Source organism: Squalius cephalus (genome assembly GCF_949319135.1).
Source record: "Squalius cephalus genome assembly, chromosome: 22".
Taxonomy (NCBI): Eukaryota; Metazoa; Chordata; class Actinopteri; order Cypriniformes; family Leuciscidae; genus Squalius; species Squalius cephalus.
This window is the reverse complement of record NC_137143.1, coordinates 19,366,075-19,387,262: the sequence shown is the minus strand read 5'-3', so window position 1 is coordinate 19,387,262 and position 21,188 is coordinate 19,366,075. Positions and strand designations below refer to the sequence as shown.

Sequence of the window (21,188 nt, the reverse complement as noted above, 5' to 3'; positions counted from 1 at the left end):
TTTCTCTGGCGCATAAGGTCTGTATTAGTGGGAATAATAACTTGAAGGGACTATTTGTTTACATTTCATTTTTATGGCTGTATTAAAATTAAGAATAGAACAGCAAGCCTGAGTATTTTCTGTTAGTCTGTTTTATATAAAACTTTTTTTTAGAACATTCTTATTAAGATTGTTATCAAAGATTGAATCATGCAAATAGAAACAATAAGTGCCAGTTTAGTCTGGGCCTGCTGTTTTGTTTCGTGCCACCATTGGCTAAATACCTGTGAAGGCTGCTTTTAGATCCTAGCCTTTGTATTTACTGAACATTTATGGAAGACATGGCAACCCTTTAGTCAACTGGAATTGATACATTCTTTGCTGAACTAGAAATACTTTCGGTTCACTGTGACCTTCGACTTTAATTTTCTCTTGACAGTGGGAAGGTTGAGCAGAGCACTTTATAGAGTCTTGGTTAGCCTATTGTGTCTGCTGTGAGATTTTTATATACTCGGACTCTGCGTTTTCTTAGTAGTAACCTGAGTTTGCAATACTTCAGTAGCTATACTTGACATGGAGTCAGATGAGTGCGAGTTTGACTCCACATGGGAGGATGAATACCAAAATAAACCACCCAGAAAGAAGGTATGCTTGGACGTCATTGCTGTCTTGTTTTGTTTTAGGTACATGTTGTTTGTTTGAATAAAGTCCCTGAACCAGAATCGACCTTGTCTTGATTCATTCCCTGGATGTGTAGGGACACGTTGTTGTTATTAATCCTAAAATAATGCATAAGTGAACATAATTACAACTTTCCATTTGTTAATAAGATTGTTTGTTACTAAGTCGTTGTTTATCTACGATTTATGATTTTATAGCTATACGAACTACAGTGTACTGGCCTAATAACGCACCTGACTGGATTATTTAACGTCATTCGTGCTGCTACTTTTTATGCTAGCGGCAAAATGTAGAATACACCTTAAAATCTGCGACATAGACCTATTAGACATTGAATTTGAACTGCACAGTTAAGAGTTCAAATATAAATATTTGTTTCATTTTCATTTTATTTTATTTGTTTATTATTATTATTAATATTGTTGAATCAACCCCACCTAAAACATTGTATTATGCTAATTAGGCTCCCATTCCTCCTACTTTATATTTCTGTGAATATGATTTATATATTATTTATTTATTTATTTATTTATTTTTTGCTGCTCTCTCATTTGGGATTTGTTTTGTTAAGATCTGCAGAAGGAGTCGCAGGAACATGTGTGCTGCAAAGGACATGCAAGAGTTTCGGCATAGTGTCCGGGTACGTTTAACTCTTTTCATACAAGGAAGAGCGGCGGGAAAAAAAATCTTTCTCCTAAACTAGAAAACTCCTAAATTAGAAAAATCATATAAAGCATACCATCATAGAAATGTGATTTTCAATAAAGAAAAGCTCCTTATGGTGTCATGACAGCTTTTCCTATGTCAAATTAACATGCCAACTCACATTCCTCCTTTGATACACATATGAGGTAAAACATAGGTGAGAATCTAAATCATACAAACATGTCTAAATATCGTCAGAACTCAGTCTTACATGATAACTTTGTGTTTGTTTTTAACTCTAGAACCTTGATAATGATGACGATGATGATGAACCAGGTCACGTAAGTAATCCATCACAGAGTTTATACTATTCAGTATACACTCATGTCTGATCAAAACTGGTTTGATTTGGAGCAGATGCTTAAGAATGGGTTTAGTGTTTTTTTTAATGGTTGTTGATATTGTTCTTGTCAAGGGCCGCTTCTATAACCTGGAGTTTTACCATGGTCAAATAAAATCTTCACCTGGTGGTATGGCATTTTGCTCGTTCTATATTTAAATGACACAATTTATTGTTATTTGTCTAATACAAGTGTCATTCAATAAAGGCAAATGCATTAACATATTACCTTTATTTGCGCAGATGTTCACATTGATGAATTTCATCAAAAGTGGAAGGGTCAATATCACTTGCTGGAAGACTGTCACTCCTACATTCAATGGTTAGATACTGTAACACTTCATTATTGCACTCTTAAATATTTTAATTATTATATTTACTGAAAGTGTTTTAGCACATTTGAATGACCTCAACTAACCATTTCACAACTTTTCAGGTTGTTTCCAATACAAGAGCGAGGGGTTAATTCGGATGCACACACGCTCACAAAAACGGAAATAAAGGTCAGTTTAAAACACGCAATTCAACTCTATTTACCAACCAGTTTAAAAAAGAAGGATTTGGCTGACAGGATTATAATATTTTGGAGTGCACATCAGTCTCGGTTCAGAAGCTGGTTGAGGCATTTAAGAAACTTATATAGATATAAAAAAAACTAAATTTTTTAATTCATCTGATGAATTGATTTCCAGGTTTTTCGTAAAGATGAAGAAGCAAAGAGGAAATTGGTGAAATCATATAAGCTCATGTTGGATTTCTATGGTATGCGCTTGGTCAACGAAACAACAGGACAGGTGGACCGTGCTCCTAACTGGATTAATCGCTTTTGGAACCTTAACAGGTTTTTACTGTCATGTTTATTCTGTTTGTTAAATTTAATGCTGTTTCAATACTTCTAGGCATTTCCAGTGGTGAGAGATTTTAATTTGATTTTGCAGATATTCACACAATAACCTGCGCATCACTCGCATACTGAAGTGTTTGGGGACTCTAGGATTGCAGCACTACCAGGCCCCACTGGTCAAGTTCTTCCTCCATGAAACTCTTGAGAAGGAACAACTTCAATGTGTGAAACAAAGTGTTCTTGATTACTTTATTTTTGCTGTATTGGACAAATCAGAGAGACGAGAGCTGGTTAGATTTGCCTTTAATCATTTTAAGCCCCGAGAACAGTTCGTCTGGGGCAGTGGCAGAATGAGGCATGGGCGACATGAGCAGTCGCCCAGGGCGGCATCTTGCCGGGGGCGCACAGGGCACCCGCACAATAAAAAAACAACAGAATGGTTTCCAAGTTTGTTTTGCATGCCACGTCGATGATATGTCACCATGTGGTTCAATTAACCTTGCCCACCCAAACAGAATTTAGGCACAGATAGTGTTAATCTGTTTTTTTAGATTTGTGTGTTGATTAAAAAGAATCTTAGTTGGGTGTGTTGAGCAGTTTTATGAAGGGCTGTAGAATGCCCCAACCAATCAAAATATAACACTAGAAAACTGTAGTATTTTTCTTTTATTAGCTGAAAGTAATAGTGCGGCATGTTATACACGAGGCAGCTTCAGTCTCAAAAGCAGAGACTGACGATCAGGCAAAAACGGACATAGATATTTGTGTGCTTTCAGGGTGTTAATCACGGGAAGTTTAATCTATCTTCAGGAGTATATATCTTCATATTTCCTTGTAAAATATACATTTCTATAGCTCTGTCTAAAGTGCCATTTGGCCACTACTAAAATGCTCATTTAAGAATGTGTGTGAATTGCATGAACGGAGCAATAATGTAAGTGTATAAAAAACTTTTCCCTCTTTGGCTTGCTGTTGATGCTGTTAAACTGTATGCACGAGGCAAACTGTCTGCTTAAATGGATAGTTCACCATAAAAGGAAAATTGTCATAATTTACTCACCCTGGTGTTGTTCTAATGCCATATGCCCTTCTTTCTTTTTTGGACCATGAAAGGAGATAAAAAAAAAAAAAAAAAGTCTAGCCGTTGTATTTCATGTCGCATATTTATTAATCTTGATTTCTCACAGCTTGTTTGCTTTTTCTGGGTGAGTCGGATTGAACTGTAGTGCTAATATGTCTCATGTACACACACTTCACGTAATTGTGCACAGACCAACGGCCAAGGTCAGGATTTTCATTAAATAATACATTTGATTTCAGTTTGCTTTTCACCAAACCCTATCGTATACCCCTAAATCACTCATGAGATCATTCTGTGATTTTTCTGCGTCTTTTTTAAAAAGCTTGATGTTGGTCACTATTCACTGCCATTATGTGGAAAAGCACAAGCAGGGCTTTAAAAAAAAAAAATCTCAATTTGTGGTCCAAAATAAAAAGATGCAGCATTAGAACAACACTCGGGTGAGTAAATGATGACTTAATTTTCATTTTAGGTCAAACTATTTCTTTAAGAATCCTGTGTATATATTTCAATCAGTTATGCAGTAAAGTTGTTTTCGTATTTGTCTGCCTTGTAGTAAAATTTATGTATTGACGGTTTTGTATTTGTATTTTAAAAAAAAATTTTTTTTTTTTTTTTTTTACTTTTGCTTATTATGAAGTGTACTGAGAAATTAATTCAATTTAGTCTTCACTGATAAACTGACAACTTTGACTAAAGCTTGACTGCTTGACAAGAAATGAAACTTGTGATGATGAAGCATAGGTTGCACTATGAAAAAACAGTTTATAAATGCAATACTAGTGATTCTTTTTGGAGTAGCCCATGTAAAATTATACTCTTTTGGTTTATTATTAAGGTTTCTATTTCTGAAGCAAATGAATGTCTTCCCACTGATAAAATGTTGCTTTTACTTATAAACCACACTGAGCATTTAAAAGCAGAATGTCAAATTCATATAAAATGTCAAATTAATATAAAAAAAATAATAAATAAAAAAACTTACATTTTTCTAACATTTTCTGTCACTTTATGTTATCAGAGTGGAATCGGCTACTGCACACTACACAATATGACGGTAAACTGTCTTCATATTAAAATCCCCACATTTGTTGCATGTCACTTTATCATAATAATTATGTTAAGTGGGATTAAATGTAATTAGTTCTAGCTACAAATTCACCAAATAAGCAACATACTAAATCACACATAAATTGGAGTTTTGTAAACTGTGTACAGTCATGTTTCCGTGGGAATAAATAACTGGAAGCCACCATTTCCTGTAATTGTCACATTTCCTGTCATTATGTTTTGCTTTTTATATGTATTAAAATCAAAAACAGACCATCAATCCTGGGAATTTTTATGTAAGAATAATTGTGTTATTATAAGATTATTATTAAGATTATTATTAAAGTTTGGAGCTAGCAAATAGCAAAAATATGTGCCAGTTTGGTCTAGGCATACTGCTTTAATTTAATTCAACATTTAATAAAACATCCAAAAATAAGGTATGATTGGTATGTGAACCACGATCAATTTTGCCATTCATTCAAATGTTGTTTGCATTAAAAATTGCACGTAATTAGTAGCAGCCTTCCATTTTTTACTAAAGTAGTCATTGTTTATCGATCGGTTCTATGATTTTTTTATATTGTATGTGAACTCTAGTGGTCTAATGCACCAAACCAGAATATAAAAGATACAATGAGTTCTACACCGTCTTTGTACTGATATGTCCTTGAGGCAGTCCTTAATAATAATTGTATTAGCACGTTGTGGAAAAGAAACTTCACAAAGGCCTCCCCTTGCCTCTTCACCTTCCGGAACATGCTGACGACTGTGTTCACGGAGTCGGAAGGTGACACAGGGGCATCAAGCAGAAATACCTTGTCCCTGTCCTTGTTGCCCATGAGGTTTAGCCACAGATGCCTCTCAGGAACGGTTGATAGCACGGGCCGTCTGCTTAGTCGCCCGGAGAGACAAATCTGTGGCCCGGCGAAGTTCCGAGAAGGCCTCCTCATCTATGCTCCTGCACATTCCCAGATCTTTCAGCAGGTCAGGATGGTATGCCTGTAAGACCGCCATAGTGTGCAGAGCAGCACCAGCAGGACCCACTGACTGAAACGCTTTACCCACCAGGGTGGATTTTGTTCTGCACAGCTTGGTGGGGAGCGCTGGCCCACAAATGGCCTACCCCTGACCCCACCCCTAAACCTACCCATAACTGGGGTTTAGACAAATCGTAAAAAAAAAAAAAAAAAATTCTTAGAAATGTGGGAACATAGGGCCGTGGGAACATAGGGCTGTGGGAACATAGGGCTGACCCCGCTTGGATGCAACTCTAACTCCTAACAAAATGGACAGATAGAGAGGAAGCACATGCACTTGGAAACAGCAAATGTTTTCGCTGAGACTGTCAATAATTAGGCCATATGAAAAGAGATGAAAGCAATACAAGGTTAGGCAAGTATAGATGAAGGAACCTGATTGCATGGTTTCTATTTGAGACATGAATATCTAAATGACTATCATGGAGCTGAAGTGAACTTTGAACTGTTTTTATTGCAGAAGATTCTTTAAATGCCTTTCACAACAATTTATGACACGACATGTGCTTTGTACTTTGCTTTCATGGAATCTGTTGATATGTTTCCGTACCTTTAAGTACAAAAAATAAAATAACATAAATTATTTTGCTGTGGCTTATTAGAGTATGAATGGGCCTTCCATGGTTAGGTTTATCTTCAGAATCACATTCAGGGGAAGTAGCTTTCATAATGGATTTCAACTTTGTTCTGGTCAAACATTAATTTAATACATGACAACCCCTGAGTTAACTTCTTTACTTTTCATTTTCGTTTTCATATAAGAGGACTGGTAAATGAGAAGGAATTTGCAGTCTGATAAGAGTCCGATATGATGATGACAGCTCTCTAGATCAGTGGTTCTCAACATGTTTGGCAACCCACTTTTTTTAGGATATATATGGGTGTTTCTGCAACTATGGGCACTTTTAAGTCCCAGGAGTGAAATTTTAGATTTATGTTAAAATTTGTAATTTGATGTTTCATAAATATAAACGTAGTGTCAATACACACCTTGACATAAAAAATTATGAATAAATAATATGATTTAATGTAAAATGATGAAGCATTTATAGGTCCAAACACCATTTTTGCTCATGTCCCACACCCAGGTTTCAATGTTGAGATACTTAAAATTAGCTCATTCTTTTACAATATGAAAAATAAATGTATATTACTGTTGAATTCATGAATATTAAGATGCTAAGAGTCTAAACTAATGTGGTAGGCCTTGCTAGCTGCCAATTAGCTAAAATATTAGCAAAAATGTAATTTCCGCAACATGTCTTTACCACAGCAAATTTAGGTGTTGCGGTAAAGACCTTGTGTTGCAGTAGAGACAAATTCAAGGTTTACTGTATATTAAATGACAAATATTCAGTATATTATTAGTACTGAAGTATATATTAGTATATATATATATATTAGTATATATATGTAAACATGCCATTTTTTACATCAAAAAAATATGAAAACATGAAATTCCCTATTTAGTATATTATATTTTTTATATCAGTATTTACAAAACTGCATCAAATTTGAAAAAGCTATTTAAATATATTAAATTTTTTATAGAAATTACTAAAGAAAAATGTATAAAATGAACGTTATTGTAACATTGCGGTAAGGACACTTTTTAAGAAGATGACCCGAAAAACATAAAAAATAAACATGTTCCAGATTAAAATCTTAACGACTACATTCTATTTTGTGTACATTTTTATATAGACTGTGATGGTTAAAATTGAAATTCATAGAGGTTGATTTTTTTGGGGGATTGGGAAATTGGGATAGTCAAAAGTGCCCGTAGTTGCAGAAACACCCATATATATATATATATATATATATATATATAAATGCATATTTTATTGATTTTACTATCTTTTTTCTGTGTGTTTTTTTTTCCTGTGAATTTCTCTTCTGTAAAGAGGTGATATATGAATAAAGCTTTATACTTACTTTAGTGTATTATGATTTTACTGTTAAAGCCAATAATAGTAACTCGACTGATAAAATAGGGAGACTGGTAAACATAAATACAGAGCATGCAATGGCCTAGATACACACATTTGTGAATATAATATAATAATTATAACAAAAGAAGGACAAAAACAAGTTTGTTATTGGTTTCATCCTTCAAACACTCCTGCTATGTACTGGTCAATTATTTATTGCTTCGTGATTGGCATTTTATTTTTATTCGGCTACTTTATTTATAAATTGTTTATTTTTGTCCCCATATTGTACTGACTTTCTGTATATAGGAATTATTTGGGTCTGCTTATATAAGCCGACTCAGATCTATTTCCAGTGTATTAAGTGTGATTTTTATGCACAAAAACCACAAAGATGTATATTTAATTTACGACTGACAAAGCAACAAAATAAAGAAAAGGATATTTAAACTGACACAAATTTAAATAATAATTTACTAATTTTAAAAGAGCCAAAATCACTGTAATGTTATGTTCAACATACTCTTCCCAACAGTAGATGGCGCACTTGTGCTAATCTTTTTTCACGAGCAGTCATTTCCGCACACATGGTAGTTGGTATGGTTACGCCAGGCTTTTTGCTTTTTTAGATAGTATGCTCGCAGAATAACACCGGGGCTTGTTATGACAACGTGAGGGTTTTGACTGCATGCCATGAAGTAGCAACATTTCTTTCGATAAAGTTTCAGTCAGATGACAGAATTTGGGTTTCTTTTTTATGTCTTTGAAACTACGTTACATTAATGGCCTCTTATACACACGAAGAGTTAGAACTTAGCCAGAAACATGAAGATATGTGAGTTCTTTCAGTTTGTTTTTAAGAATAAAGCTCTAGTTGTCGGTTAAAAAGTCTCTCCCAGTCATTCATTCCTTGTTATGAAACTGTACGGCTTAATGGATATCATTTTCCTCATGTAGACTGGGAAAAAGAGCATTACTGCTGCAGCAGATGGAAGCGCACAATGAACAGCAGAAGGCTAAGAAGAAACAGCAGTGTCTGATGTCTCAAGCAGCGAAGGAGAGGAATGCTCAGATCCTTAAGGTTATCTGTATTATAGCCTATGCTGTACTATGCCTTTATTTGATAATGTTTTCCAAACATAAGTACAGTAAAAGATTTGTCAACTAATTACTCTGATATACTGATGATATGTAGATGGAATGAGTTCTTACATTTTCATGCTCCATCATACAGTTGATAAAGTGTATCCACTGTATGTCTTAATATGTTGCATAAAATATAAAACTCACTATTTGTATTAATGTATAAAATGCAATAACATTAGTTTTCACTTTCAATCCTGCTTGTCTTTTGTTAAAAAAAGTTTTTAAAAAAAATCTGTAAAAAAAAAAAGGTACATAGGCTAAGTATTATTGGTAATACTTTACAATGTTTTATTCGTTAACATTATTTAACTACTTTAGTTAACATGAACTAAGAATGAACAATACTTCTACGGCATTTATTAATCTTAGTTAATGTTATTTTCAACATTTACTAATACATTATTAAATAAAATGAAATGTTGTATTTGTTAACATTAGTTAATGCAATGTGAACGAACATGAACAATCAATAAACAACTGGATTTGTATTAACAAACATTAACAAAGATTAATAAATAACAAATGTATTGCTCATTGTTAGTTCATGTTAATACATTAATTAATGTTAACAAATGAGACCTTATCGTAAAGTGTTACCATACTATGGATTATTATTATTATTATCAATTGATTACTTTTGTGATGTTTTGTTGTATTAGTTGGCTTGTCTTGCTCTAAAAAATGACATCCTGTAAAAATTACTTAAAAAAAATATGGAAATGTGTATGATGTTATCAGCAACAGCAAATCATGTTAGGCACTCTTAATTGTTTAGAAATACTGTGTTAAATTGCAGCACATGCATACGCATAGGCCTATACAAGTTCCAGAATTACATAACATGAATGACCCTCCTAACTTCTTAGCCCAGTGAAATTAAATTCTTAAATTGATTTTGGATGTTTAAAATGTATTTGAAATTTGTTTGTATTTATGTGTGTGTTTCTGTTGCAGGATTTACAGAATGCTGAAACAAATCTTCAAACCAGACAGCTCCTTCATCCGGATATTATTAACCTTGAGGTATTTGACCAGCTTACATTATAAACCTTGAGGTATTTGACTAGCATACATCCTTACTTTCTGTCTCATAAAATAAAATTGTTGCACAGCGTTTAAGCAGGTTATAGTAAATGTTCCATTTGAAGTACTTTTTGTCTAGATGATGCCAACAGCAACTGTGTGCCCATCTGTGCCATCATAATGAATTGAAAAGAGGCAGTTATAAAGTAAATATAATGTGTTTATATATATATATATATATATACAAGACAGCTGCTCTAGTTTAAATGCAAATGCCAGTATTAAATGTTTTAGCTACACAAGTTATTAGAATGTTGTGCAGAAGTAAATATTTATGAATTATGTGCTCTTTTAACTATGTTGCTCTTTTGTCGTCCTGTCATAGACTCGTTATTGGGCCTCAGTTGAAAGGAAACTGCCAGAATGGGAGCAGTATTTGCTTGGGAAAGGACAGCCGCCGGTGAGTGAGACTGGGAGATTGCTTAGGCAACAGAGACTGAAAACTAGGCAACGAGATTCCTCACCTGCGCAATGCAGGGGTAAACCCCCTCGACCCAAACCTAAATCAGCTGTCTGAATGATGCGTGGAGCTTGTCCAAATAAATGATCACACGTAAGTAACAGTCGCGTGCCCGGTCTATTGTCCGCTTTATGCGTCGACCAAAAACTTTGACTTTTCGCAACTTTTTGAAGTAGCCTATTAAAATATTTAAGATATCGCAATGTGTTGCAATATGCATATCACAGTATGTACATTTTCGGTATGAAGATGTATCCAATCTTCAGTGTCTTATTATTTTAATAGAACAATTATTCTAATATGCTGATTTGCTGCTCAGAAAACATTTCTTATTATTATCAATGTTTAAAACAGTTCTTTACCTTTTTTTCAGTATTCTTTGATGAACATAAAGTTAAAAAAACAGCATTTATCTGAAATAGAAAGCTTTTGTGACATTATACACTACTGTTCAAAAGTTTGGGGTCAGTAAGAATGTTTCTTTTTTAAATAAATGTTTTTTTATATTTTGTTCAGCAAGGATGCATTACATTTATCAAAAGTGGCAGTAAAAAAAACATTTATAATGTTACAAAAGCTTACTATTTGAGACTTATTATAAAACATTTCAAAAATCTTACTGATCTTATATTTTGAACAGTAGTGTGTATACACACACGGGGACATACACACACACACATGTATATTTATTTATTTATTTATTTATTTATTTATTTATTTATTTATTTATTATTATTATTATATGTATGATTGTATGCAAATAAATGTGTTCTTTGAATGCTTTAGGTGTTATGTGTGTAACATTAGGAGCCCAAATTCAGTGTACATCCACATGGGGGCGATACTGACTACACTTTCTGTAACAATGCCACTCTATAACAATGTAATGAATCAGTTGTAAAGATTAGCATTGATTTGTAATAAACTATGCGATTAAATCATAAAACTATGCATCTTTTACCCATTATTATAATTTTATTTATATTTTTGTGCCACACATTTTACTTTATTATTATAGTGATGAAATGGTATTATTAAAGTTAGTTTACAAGTTAAAATTAGTTTTAAAAAGAAAAAAGTATCCTTATATTTTGTCATGTAATAAATGTGTTTTAAAAAAAATAAAATAAAAATTCATCATCCTATTTCCACACCCCCCATTTCCCTCCAAATGTACGTAACGGAAGCTGTCTCTAAGTTGCATTATAGGCATTGGTGAGCAATTTAAGTCCAGATTAAACCAAAGCTCTTGCAAACATTGCTGCGCTGTCTCAAGACTCACATTTGCAAATATATGTGGGGTGCTTTTGAATGTTGCCCTAAACCCCATCGCCTCCTACCTGAACCCTCAGCAACAATGAGGTCATGACTGGCATTACACAAAGCCTCTCTGAGCACTTCGACTGTCCACACGTAATTGCTATTGTATTGTTGAAAGGTTAGACTTTAAGTTGACTAGTGGTTTAGAGAGAGAGATTTTGAGTGCCTTAACAATCACTTTTTTCCCTCATACTCTTTCGCTGTCTACTCTATCGTCCCTGTATGGAGGGAGAGATTGCAGACCGTGACCTAGCCTAATTGGATGATCAAACCAGTTCAGGGTGACACGGAGTGGCGGCTTGACAAACGCGATCATCTGGATGGTCAGGGTTGAAGTGGTGGTGGTTGGCAGCTGCCCTTCCTCCTCAGCTGGGACTCCTGCCCCTGAGGTCAGGGCACCAGTCGAGGCTTCCAAATTGGCGGGGGGGGGGGGGGGGGGGGGGGGGGCTCCGGGCTTCAGACACCTGGCCATCAGCCAGATCTCCAGAACATTATCGTAAGATGGTAGAACAAAGTTGTTTATTACTAATTATCTTGTGTGGCTACTAAAATGGTAGTTGCGATCGTATCAGTTAAAACAAGAAAGCATAATTATATATTTTTTTAGTAATTCCATTCATCTTTGATCATTAGATCTTTGAAACTGTATAAATATTTTAAATTCTCCTTAGCAAAACAAGTTGGTCTTCCATCAGAAACATACCACCAATTGCTCCCGAAGGAGCTTTTCACAACTAAGGATCTTTGTCAATGTAGTGCACTTAAACACGAATAGCTTTCGCTCGGGAGCCTGTTGGGGAATTTTCTCCATTCTTGAAACTATTATTCCAGCACTAGTGCTGGTCATAAGGGGACTCCTGTTGTGTTTTTGTTCTGGCTAACTTGTACGTCATTCTGTTTTGTATTGATTTTGAGTTTCGGTATTGTTATTTCCCCCCTTACCTCACTGGAACATTTTAATCCGAGTACTCAAAACATCCACTCCATCCCAACATTTGTTGTAGTAGTTTATGAGTGCATGTGCTTGTCTGTGTGTTATAATGCTAAATATATTTAGTTTTAGTTTTGGAGTATATTCTGATCAGAAATCCACCCGAGCTGGGGCGTAAAATCACAGTCTAAAGGATCAGTCAGTGACACATTGCTTTCTACATCAAACCCCCTGCATTCTAACTTGGTGTATTGAAGAGAGTACCAGCTTAACAGCAGGGTTTTTGGTCTGAGTTAATTAAGACCCATCCATTGGGAAACAGGGAGTGGAGATTGTCCTGAAAGGGCATCCTAGGTCAAAAGATTAACACCGGACATCCCAGATTTGCTGATCCTGCCAAACAATGAGACTGATTTCAGGTCACTCCTCTATAGAAGCAATACAGCAATTTAAACAGATGACTATTGAAGAGCTTTAGATTTCATTTAGCAGTTTCCTTTGGCTCATATCCCTAACACAATTCATCATTTGCATTCATATTTATATAACAAGGCATTGAGATTGTTGAATGTGGAACTGATTGTTTTGAGGTCAGACCTTCGTCTCTTTTAAGACAGTGTGGGTAAAGAGTTGGACGAGGGGACAGAAGGTCCCCTTCAGCTGCGTGGCCTGAAGCCCTCAAGACTGCTTCTGAATGGAGGTCATACCCGAGACTGACATTGATGTAATTCCGGCGAGGCAGAGTCCCGGCGCTCCGCTACCATGCGGCTGCCTCGACACCTTAAAGCAATAAAGCTCCTTCTCTGAGCGTGCCCTTGACGAACAGGCCGAACAGCGAAGGGGCACCGCTGCCTGCCACTCACGCCCCTGCGCTGGTAATGTCTGATCCCATTCGTTTAGGAATGGGGAATGTGAACACACAAAGCTTATTTCATTTACAGTTACCAGGACACTATTTTGTACATCCATGTGTAAACAAGGATCTCTGGATTTATTATAAAAGAGAAATCTAGTTTAAAATGTGTGCCAAGTTCTTCGTATCTAAGAATTGATTGACACGTTTTTGTTTTTTTTTACAAAAATGTGTGGTCTAACCAATTAAAAAGTACTTTGTTTATGTGTGAGAGTACAGAACTTAGGTTTTTGAAACCTTTTTTTAAGGTAAGTATATTTTTCAAAAATTATGATTCTTTTTTTTATGTTACTGCATTTGACTTAATTATCACAACTTAAAATTCAACATTAAAAAAACTAATAATGTGTTGTTTCAACTTAAAGTAAATGCTACCTTAAATTTTTAATTTTGGTCAATTTGGATATATTTCGTCAAAAAACCATACATTTTGAGTTCAATCATTTTTTTTTTTAAGTACATGCCTTTTCATAAAAAGGTTAAAAATATGTGATAATTTTTTTTCTAGTGACTTTGAGCATGCTATCTGTGTTATTAATTTTTATATATATATATATATGGTTTTCTTGTCACATGACAACAAAATGGCTTCCGGCATGTAGTTTACACCACTTTGATTTGACTTATAAACATTTTTAAGGCTATTTGTGATGAATTTTACATTCTCTGATAATCTACACCACTGAGACATTTAAAAAAACTAAAAAAAAAAAAGAGTCAGTAATTGAACTCTCCTTCATCATAGAATTTGTGTATTCAAGTCATTTTTGTGTAAATTGTAACTATAATTGCTCAGAGGTAGCCTATTATTTGTGAATATGTGATTACCTTCATTTTTTACATGTCGTCTCAGTTATTCGTTGAATGAATGTTCACAGCCCGTGAAACTGGATTAAACAACATATTGTCAGGTTGACCTTCTTTATCATCATCTTCTTGGACGTAAATACGTGTACAGAACACCATGCGATCGCTTGGCTGCGTCCATCTTTTCAACACCGTTCTGCAGGAACGGATCCAAAGAGCGCGCGCCTGACGCTCATTAACTTTCCCCTTTGGCGCGCTTCAATGCGCCTCGCGAGCGCTTTGTGCCAAGAAGCAATGCTTCTCTTAACAAGTACTACAACTAGCCCGCTCTTCTCCAACTGGGAGAGAAATTGCTTTCCAAAACGATGGAAAGAGGACGGTTTAATTAGAATTTCATTTGGGCTAAACTGAGAGAAACGATGTAGTTAACATTTGGTGGACTTAATTGGGACCTTTTCTTCCTCGCCCCCTTAAAAATGCTGACGCTACCCCCGTTAATCTTCCATTTACAATCAATTGAGTTGACCAAACAAAAGTCTGGGTTTTTTTTTTTCTTCCTGTCTCAGACGATCTTTTGTCGCTTGTAAATGCCTCAATTTCGGCTGATCTCTGCCGTGTACATGCTCTGCGCTGTTGACAGTTCATTAATGCGCTCTTGTCCCTATAATCCCTCTCGCCGCGTTACATGCGCATGCAGTAATGAGCTCCGTTGTCAATTAACATGTTTCTAGAAGCAAAGCTGGTTGCTCAGATGTTTGAGAGGTAAGTGCAGAAAAAGGCCAACGAGACTGCCTTTAAGTTGTTTTCTTCTCTGCAATCTTTTTTAGGCACTATAGGCAAGATAGGCAGCTTTGCACAAAAGGGATTTTATTATACCTCACACAAACATGTCTTTTGGTGAGACCCGCCCACAACTGGTATTTTCCCAGACCTCTTCACCACCAGAAATGCTCGGATCTTCTAGTTAATCGTTTTTATGCGGATGTTATATTGTGTTTAAAAAAAAAAAAAAAAAAAAAAAAAATCTACCCACACAGCACATCAAATCTCAACGCATTTAAAGTTTCAACTCACTGAAATAAATGTATTAAAGTTGAACTGCTACCTTATTATTATTATTATTATTATTATTATTATTATTATTAATAAAGAAAATCAAAGTATAGGAACCTACAGTGATACGTTTACTGCACGTTTTTAGACCAATTCGAATGTGAATAAAATCGAGGTGATAGTTCTTAGTGCTTGCACTTTGCTATAACTTCACTGTAAAAAAGAAAAAGAAAAAACATGACCAATAAGTTATGACAACACATTTTTACATTGCTTTAACTCATCAAAATAAGTTAAGCATTTTTTTACTTTTTTTGTGTAAGTTATACAAGATTCAAATAATTTAAGTCAATTTAAATTTATTTAAGTTGAAATTACTCAAACATCCAAGTTGATTGTACTTTTTATTTTAAGGCAGCAACTTTTTTACAGTGTTTTCTCTTTTGAATTATAATATTCAAATCCTCATCTCCCCGGCGATTTTATGCTTTTTTTGAAAATGATGCATTAAAATTATACTGCAGAAATAATATAGTTTATTCTTATTCTTAATAATTATTTTACTATCCGTTTTATAGCTTTTTCTGCCCAATAAAATGCACATTATTCAGTAAGTACAACTGTAGACTATGTCAAATGTATGGCAGTTTAGCTCTCGCTTATGCCTATTGCAACTCGGGTTGTTATTCCACACGGGATGACATTCAAATGCAGTTAAATGAAATGAAGACACTTCTGTTCAAACACATTTTAGAACCGTGCCTCTGAGGAGGTGAATAGGCCATTCAACTAGTAATATTAGTCTTCCTCGTGGTCCCAAGACGTGGGCATAATTGCTAATTGGGCTTTAATTGGGAGAGCAAGATTTGGGATCACGCGCTTGTCTCTCATCAGAATTTCTGTTGGCGTGTAAGGATAATATTGTTCCAGGATCCGTGCGCGGAATACATTATTGTTTATTAAAGCTGCGGTGATGAGGAGAAGTGGGAAAAGTGTAGTCCATTTTCCACCTACCGATGATGAACACGACTTGATGCGCTGAAGCTTCCCCTGAGGCTCTTTAGTTGATTAACGTAATAGGCTTTCAAGAGTCCATGTTTTATCTGATAATTTGAGCCATTAAACTGAAGTCAAGTGTACGGTCACAGAGGCAGAGCCGTGTATCAAATGTCTGAGTGAAACCACAGGCTTTGAACTCCACCAGACATGTCATTATGAGCTTTAAATTTAACTGCACCGAATGGCTGCAGGCAATATATCGATATTATATTTGATAGATGAACGAGTCTTGTTTGTCCTTTGATTTTATAAAACGGCACAATCTATACAACTAATTTACGTACTGTGCTAATAGTGTGCTTAAAAAAATCGCAGTTTTTAACCTCTTTAATTTTCCTTATAAAGACGAATGTATGTTTTATTTTAAATAAATATACATTTATATATAAATCTACTTATAAAGATAAAGAACAAATATTTGTAATGAATTTTATTTAAGAATTGATGTAAAAGTAAATCTTCAGCCACTTTCGTTTGTAATTCGTTTGTAATTCTTAATTAGTCTGAATTAAGCCTACATTTTCAAATGATATCGTAGCATAAAAAACAGTCATGAGAAACCCAAAAATGAAACAATTACGATGTATGTTAAACAGATACCTGTTAAATATGGTGAATTCATGTAATTTTTCTAGATATAAAATAAATCCGACATTATTGTATTTATGATTTTATTTTAGCATTTGTGTCAACAATTGTCAACAAATGTATCAAACATTTTCTTTTTACACATAGGTTGGTATTTATTTATAAAACCCTTTTGTTTCATCTAGTCTACAAATAATTGCTTGACAGCCCCGTATGGCATGGTTTCATTAAATAATATTTTATTCTGTTTTATGTACAATTCCTCGATGATGTTCTCCCGTCCCCTTCATCTTCGTTCATGTCGGTGGATGATGTTTGAGCACCACCAGAAAAAGTTCACAAAAAAAATTTGGTGCTGTTCATCATTTGTCCAAGTTCAGTCAAAAACAGGTCGCGTCTCAGTTTTGGTGTCCTCTGGAAGAATCATTTCCGCCGGATAAACTGATGTTGTCGTGCAATTTCCGTATGTGCTTTTTCAAGTCAAAGTTCCTGCAGAAGCCCTTCCCGCAGGTCCCGCAGGTGAAGGGCTTCTTGTCGTTGTGCGTGTGCATGTGAAACGTGAGGTTATAGACCTGATGGAAGGCTTTGCTACAGATTGAACACTTGTACTGTTTTTCGCCACTGTGGGTCAGTTTGTGATTCTTGTAATTCCCTGAAAAAATAACACAAAACGAACTATGTCAGTTTTCCCCCCAACAGGTCAACAGTTCACAATTAAGTTACATTTAACAGAAGAGTTTCATTTTCAAGCCTTCTCTAATCAGCACTTTGCATGTTGAAGTCAAGAAGTTGTCAAACTTAGTTAATATCATGTCGAGAGCTGTCGACGTACAAAGGAGTTAAAGGTCTGTGTTTTGACCCATATGAAATGTAAAAATCTTGTAATGGTTGCCTAAGTAGTTAGTAGAGTGACAAATTGATCTCATTTAAAATGTATTAATAACTACAAACCAAACATCAAATGAAATATATCGAATTTTATGCACACAAAAAAAGAAACTTATCTTAAGAGAATTCTTACCTTTTTGATGAAAGCCCTTTCCACAAAATTCGCAGACGAATGGTTTGTAGCCGGCGTGAATTCGGATGTGTGTGTTTAAAGTCGAGCTTCTGTTGAAAGCTTTTCCACACTGGTTACATTTATGAGGTTTCTCCTGTGAATAAAGTCACAACATATTTGTAAGTAAATTATATCTCGCGAGAGCAATTTATTTAAAAATTTTAAGGGCCATAAATTGCAAAAAAAAAAAAAAAAAAAAAATGACTCACCTGTGTGTGAATGATTTTATGTCTACATAATGTGCTGGCCTGGCGGAAACCTTTCCCGCATACTTTACACACGAACGGCCTCGCGCCTGTGTGTACCGGCATGTGACGCGTCAGGTTATAGTGCGCGTTGAAGACCTTTAAAAGAAAGAAAACAACGAGCTTAATAAATCATCGACCATTTATTTTTCGTGTGCATTATTTTCATTTCTCACATCGCGTCAAAACAACTTGAGAAATTCCGTAATTTACCTTTCCACAAACTTCACACGTGAAGTTCTTGGGTTTCCCGTCAGCAGAGCAGTTATTCGTTTTGCTGTGCGCTTTCACTCCGTTCTTCTCAGTCAGATTGTTGTTTTCCCGAACAATCTGGTCCAGCTGCCCCGGAAGATGCTCTTTATGTGGGTACTGAGGTGTGGGGAATTTCTCGGGTGAAACACACGCAAGTTTCGCGTTCTCCAACAAGAGGAGCTTCTGGTGCGCGCTTATGGCTTGTGCTTGAGAGTTCGCGATTGCTGAGGAAAATAAGTGTCCGCTCAGCAGATCGGACTGATGATAAGAGTCCAAATAATTGAAATAACACAACGATCCGTTGGTAGGCATGGCCAGCGCTTGGTGTATAACCTGCGGTTTGATGACCCTGCTCCCCGGCAACACCGAGTGCTTGATGCCCGCGTCCGTTTTGCTGCAGACGCCGCAGTTGGCTTTACACATGGCCGCTGAAGTGCATAGTGCTCCCCTGAAATTAACTTTCCAGAACTCGGAATAGTTCATTAAAGCCTTGGCCTGCAGGTCGTAGCTGAACGGCTGGATCGGGATCATGCAGGGAATGGGTGTACACAAGCCGATCGTTCTCTTCCCTTCGGATCCCTCAAGTCCTCCACGGCGTTCCTCCGCTGCGGCTTTCGGTTCCGAAGTCTTGGACATGATTCTGTCGATGGAAAAGGCCAGGGACTTGGGCGCTGCAGCCGTGGCCCCGCTCCTGTCGTCAAGTCTCGGGCAGGACATCACTGTTTCCACAGGGAGAGAGCTCGCCATTTCTACCCAACTTGGTGTGAGCATCGACCAGCCGCCCCGTCCTCTCCTGTTGAATTCCAGAGAAGCCAGGACACGCACCAGTTTAATAAGCACCTTGCTTTTACAATGTCATCCATTTGCATTCAAATGGCCATCCCCTGAACAATAGCATCCAGGGGTACCCGATTAATGCTCATTAACTAGTACACACAAAATTAACAGGACATTACAGAGCTCGTTAAGCAGAGAATAAGACAAAACCCCTCCCAGCGTCGATTCCTATTCAGCACTTGCTAAAATCTTACAGCAAACTTACGCCAGAGAACCGATGTTGTAGTTTACCCTTTTCCTCCAAAGCACACAGCAGATGTATTCAACGATAACGGCGTGGCACTGTCACATTTTACTCGCAGACGTCCTCATCAGCGCGAGATCACTGTCTGGAGCACTTAGCTGACATCACTTGCTCTTGCTCTTATCAGGGTGACAAGGAAGCGCCATCACCAGAACTGTCCCCTCTCTTAGCGCTCATTTATACACGGCCACGGGGGTGGTATGCATGACAGATACTACAGATTATTATTTAAGTTTCTTGCCCCAATTCGTCTGTCGCGCATCCACATGCGCATGCGGTTCGCATTTGTGATCCGCGAGGTGCAGGTGGAGTGCAGTAAAACATTTAGAATAAAATTCCTTTAATATACATTATTGCATAGTGACTTTTTTCAGTTCATTTCATTCATGAAAAATAATGTTGTTTTTATAAGGAGACTAAAACGTAGCCTAGTCTACTTTGATCATAATATTGCTGCATTTGGTGATATATTATATAATATATTATATTATATTATAGCCTATTATATTATATTATAGTTTATTTTATTTTATTTATTTATCTAGCGCTCAGTTTCACAGGAAATGTGCAATTCAGCTCGGTTTAATAAGAAGGATTTGGGGACCATCCGACCAGTTTCAATTTTCATTGCAACTTGCTAATCCTTGTCGCTGAAAATTGCTTTTCCATGCTGGTTTTTATACTTACTATTTGTACAATTGAGAAGGTCCAATTTCCACCTGTTTAGAGAGCAGATTGCGAGAGCAGAACCTCCCTCGGATCCTATTAAACGTTTTTCCTCCTTCACCTATTCAGAGGAACCAATTTTCCAGCGCGATTCAGAGTTCAGCCCCGAAAGAAGCAGCTCTTTCACTTTTAGCCACTAAAGCACTGCGTGGAACCTGGTTTTGTGTTTTTCTGAAATAAAGGGAAGGATTAAAGCAGGGAAGAAAAGACTTAGCCTGGCCAGAGGTAGGCTATAGCACGAAATGGGGGGAAAAAAAGAGAGAGACCCTTTTAAAGCTGTATAAAAAGTTTGCTGGAATCCAGAGTTTTGTGTTCTTGCTACAATGACCAGTCGCCCTCTCGTCTTTTTAAGAGGGCCAGCTTGAAATCATTTGTTTGCAGACGATTTCACCTGAGACTCACAACAAAGTATTACAAAAAAGGCCGAAACGGAGCTTTTCAAGTTCAAACACAGCTAGTGATTATCTTTACTCGGAGGAGAATATGGTGGAAGTTGCTCATTCAGCGACGCCCGGAGATGATGTTGACTTAACATATCTTTATTGCTTTACTGAAGCATGATGACGTCTTCGAACACGACTGCTTATACAGTATAGCTTGTTAAGATGACTGTAAATACTAGGCTATTTCTGATTCAATTGCTTGTGAATTGGAATAATTTTAATACAGTTTAGCCTATAGTAGCTACATTTCTTATTGGTATTTTCAGCGTTTACGGTTTCAACGAAATAAAACAAGCAAAGAATAGTCTAGAAACCCATTCCCCACACCTGCAGCCACAGCAGAGAGGTTCCACTAATTCTACTCATATGT

At 36.1% G+C, this 21,188-nt stretch overlaps 3 protein-coding genes across 5 annotated transcripts; 2 read left to right on the top strand and 1 right to left on the bottom strand.

Moving 5' to 3' along the window:
- Nucleotides 1-242: 242 nt before the first annotated feature.
- LOC307150660 (opioid growth factor receptor-like) lies at nt 243-4,587 on the top strand. The gene is made up of 8 exons (XM_079858054.1): nt 243-624; nt 1,232-1,300; nt 1,608-1,646; nt 1,781-1,835; nt 1,949-2,027; nt 2,142-2,208; nt 2,398-2,546; nt 2,644-4,587. Exons 1-8 carry the CDS (start codon nt 553-555, stop codon nt 3,020-3,022), a joined length of 909 nt encoding a protein of 302 aa, XP_079714180.1. The 5' UTR covers nt 243-552; the 3' UTR covers nt 3,023-4,587.
- A 3,651-nt stretch (nt 4,588-8,238) lies between these two features.
- cep15 (centrosomal protein 15) lies at nt 8,239-13,534 on the top strand. 2 transcript variants are annotated; one of them, XM_079858315.1, is made up of 5 exons: nt 8,239-8,486; nt 8,609-8,732; nt 9,752-9,820; nt 10,206-10,433; nt 13,209-13,534. In XM_079858315.1, the coding sequence occupies exons 1-4, from the start codon at nt 8,434-8,436 to the stop codon at nt 10,395-10,397; spliced, it is 438 nt and encodes a 145-aa protein (XP_079714441.1). In that variant the 5' UTR covers nt 8,239-8,433; the 3' UTR covers nt 10,398-10,433; nt 13,209-13,534. The 2 variants fall into 2 exon arrangements, with proteins under 2 accessions (XP_079714441.1, XP_079714440.1); XM_079858314.1 differs by lacking the exon at nt 13,209-13,534 and having other exon boundaries at nt 10,206-10,675.
- Nucleotides 13,535-16,843: 3,309 nt separating this feature from the next.
- fezf2 (FEZ family zinc finger 2) lies at nt 16,844-20,540 on the bottom strand. Of its 2 annotated transcripts, none has more exons than XM_079858307.1 (5): nt 20,337-20,540; nt 18,530-19,361; nt 18,281-18,415; nt 18,033-18,165; nt 16,844-17,663 (listed from the first exon to the last, which is right to left on the bottom strand). In XM_079858307.1, the coding sequence occupies exons 2-5, from the start codon at nt 19,337-19,339 to the stop codon at nt 17,410-17,412; spliced, it is 1,332 nt and encodes a 443-aa protein (XP_079714433.1). In that variant the 5' UTR covers nt 19,340-19,361; nt 20,337-20,540; the 3' UTR covers nt 16,844-17,409. The 2 variants fall into 2 exon arrangements, with proteins under 2 accessions (XP_079714433.1, XP_079714432.1); XM_079858306.1 differs by lacking the exon at nt 20,337-20,540 and adding an exon at nt 19,611-19,838.
- Between the last annotated feature and the right edge of the window lie 648 nt (nt 20,541-21,188).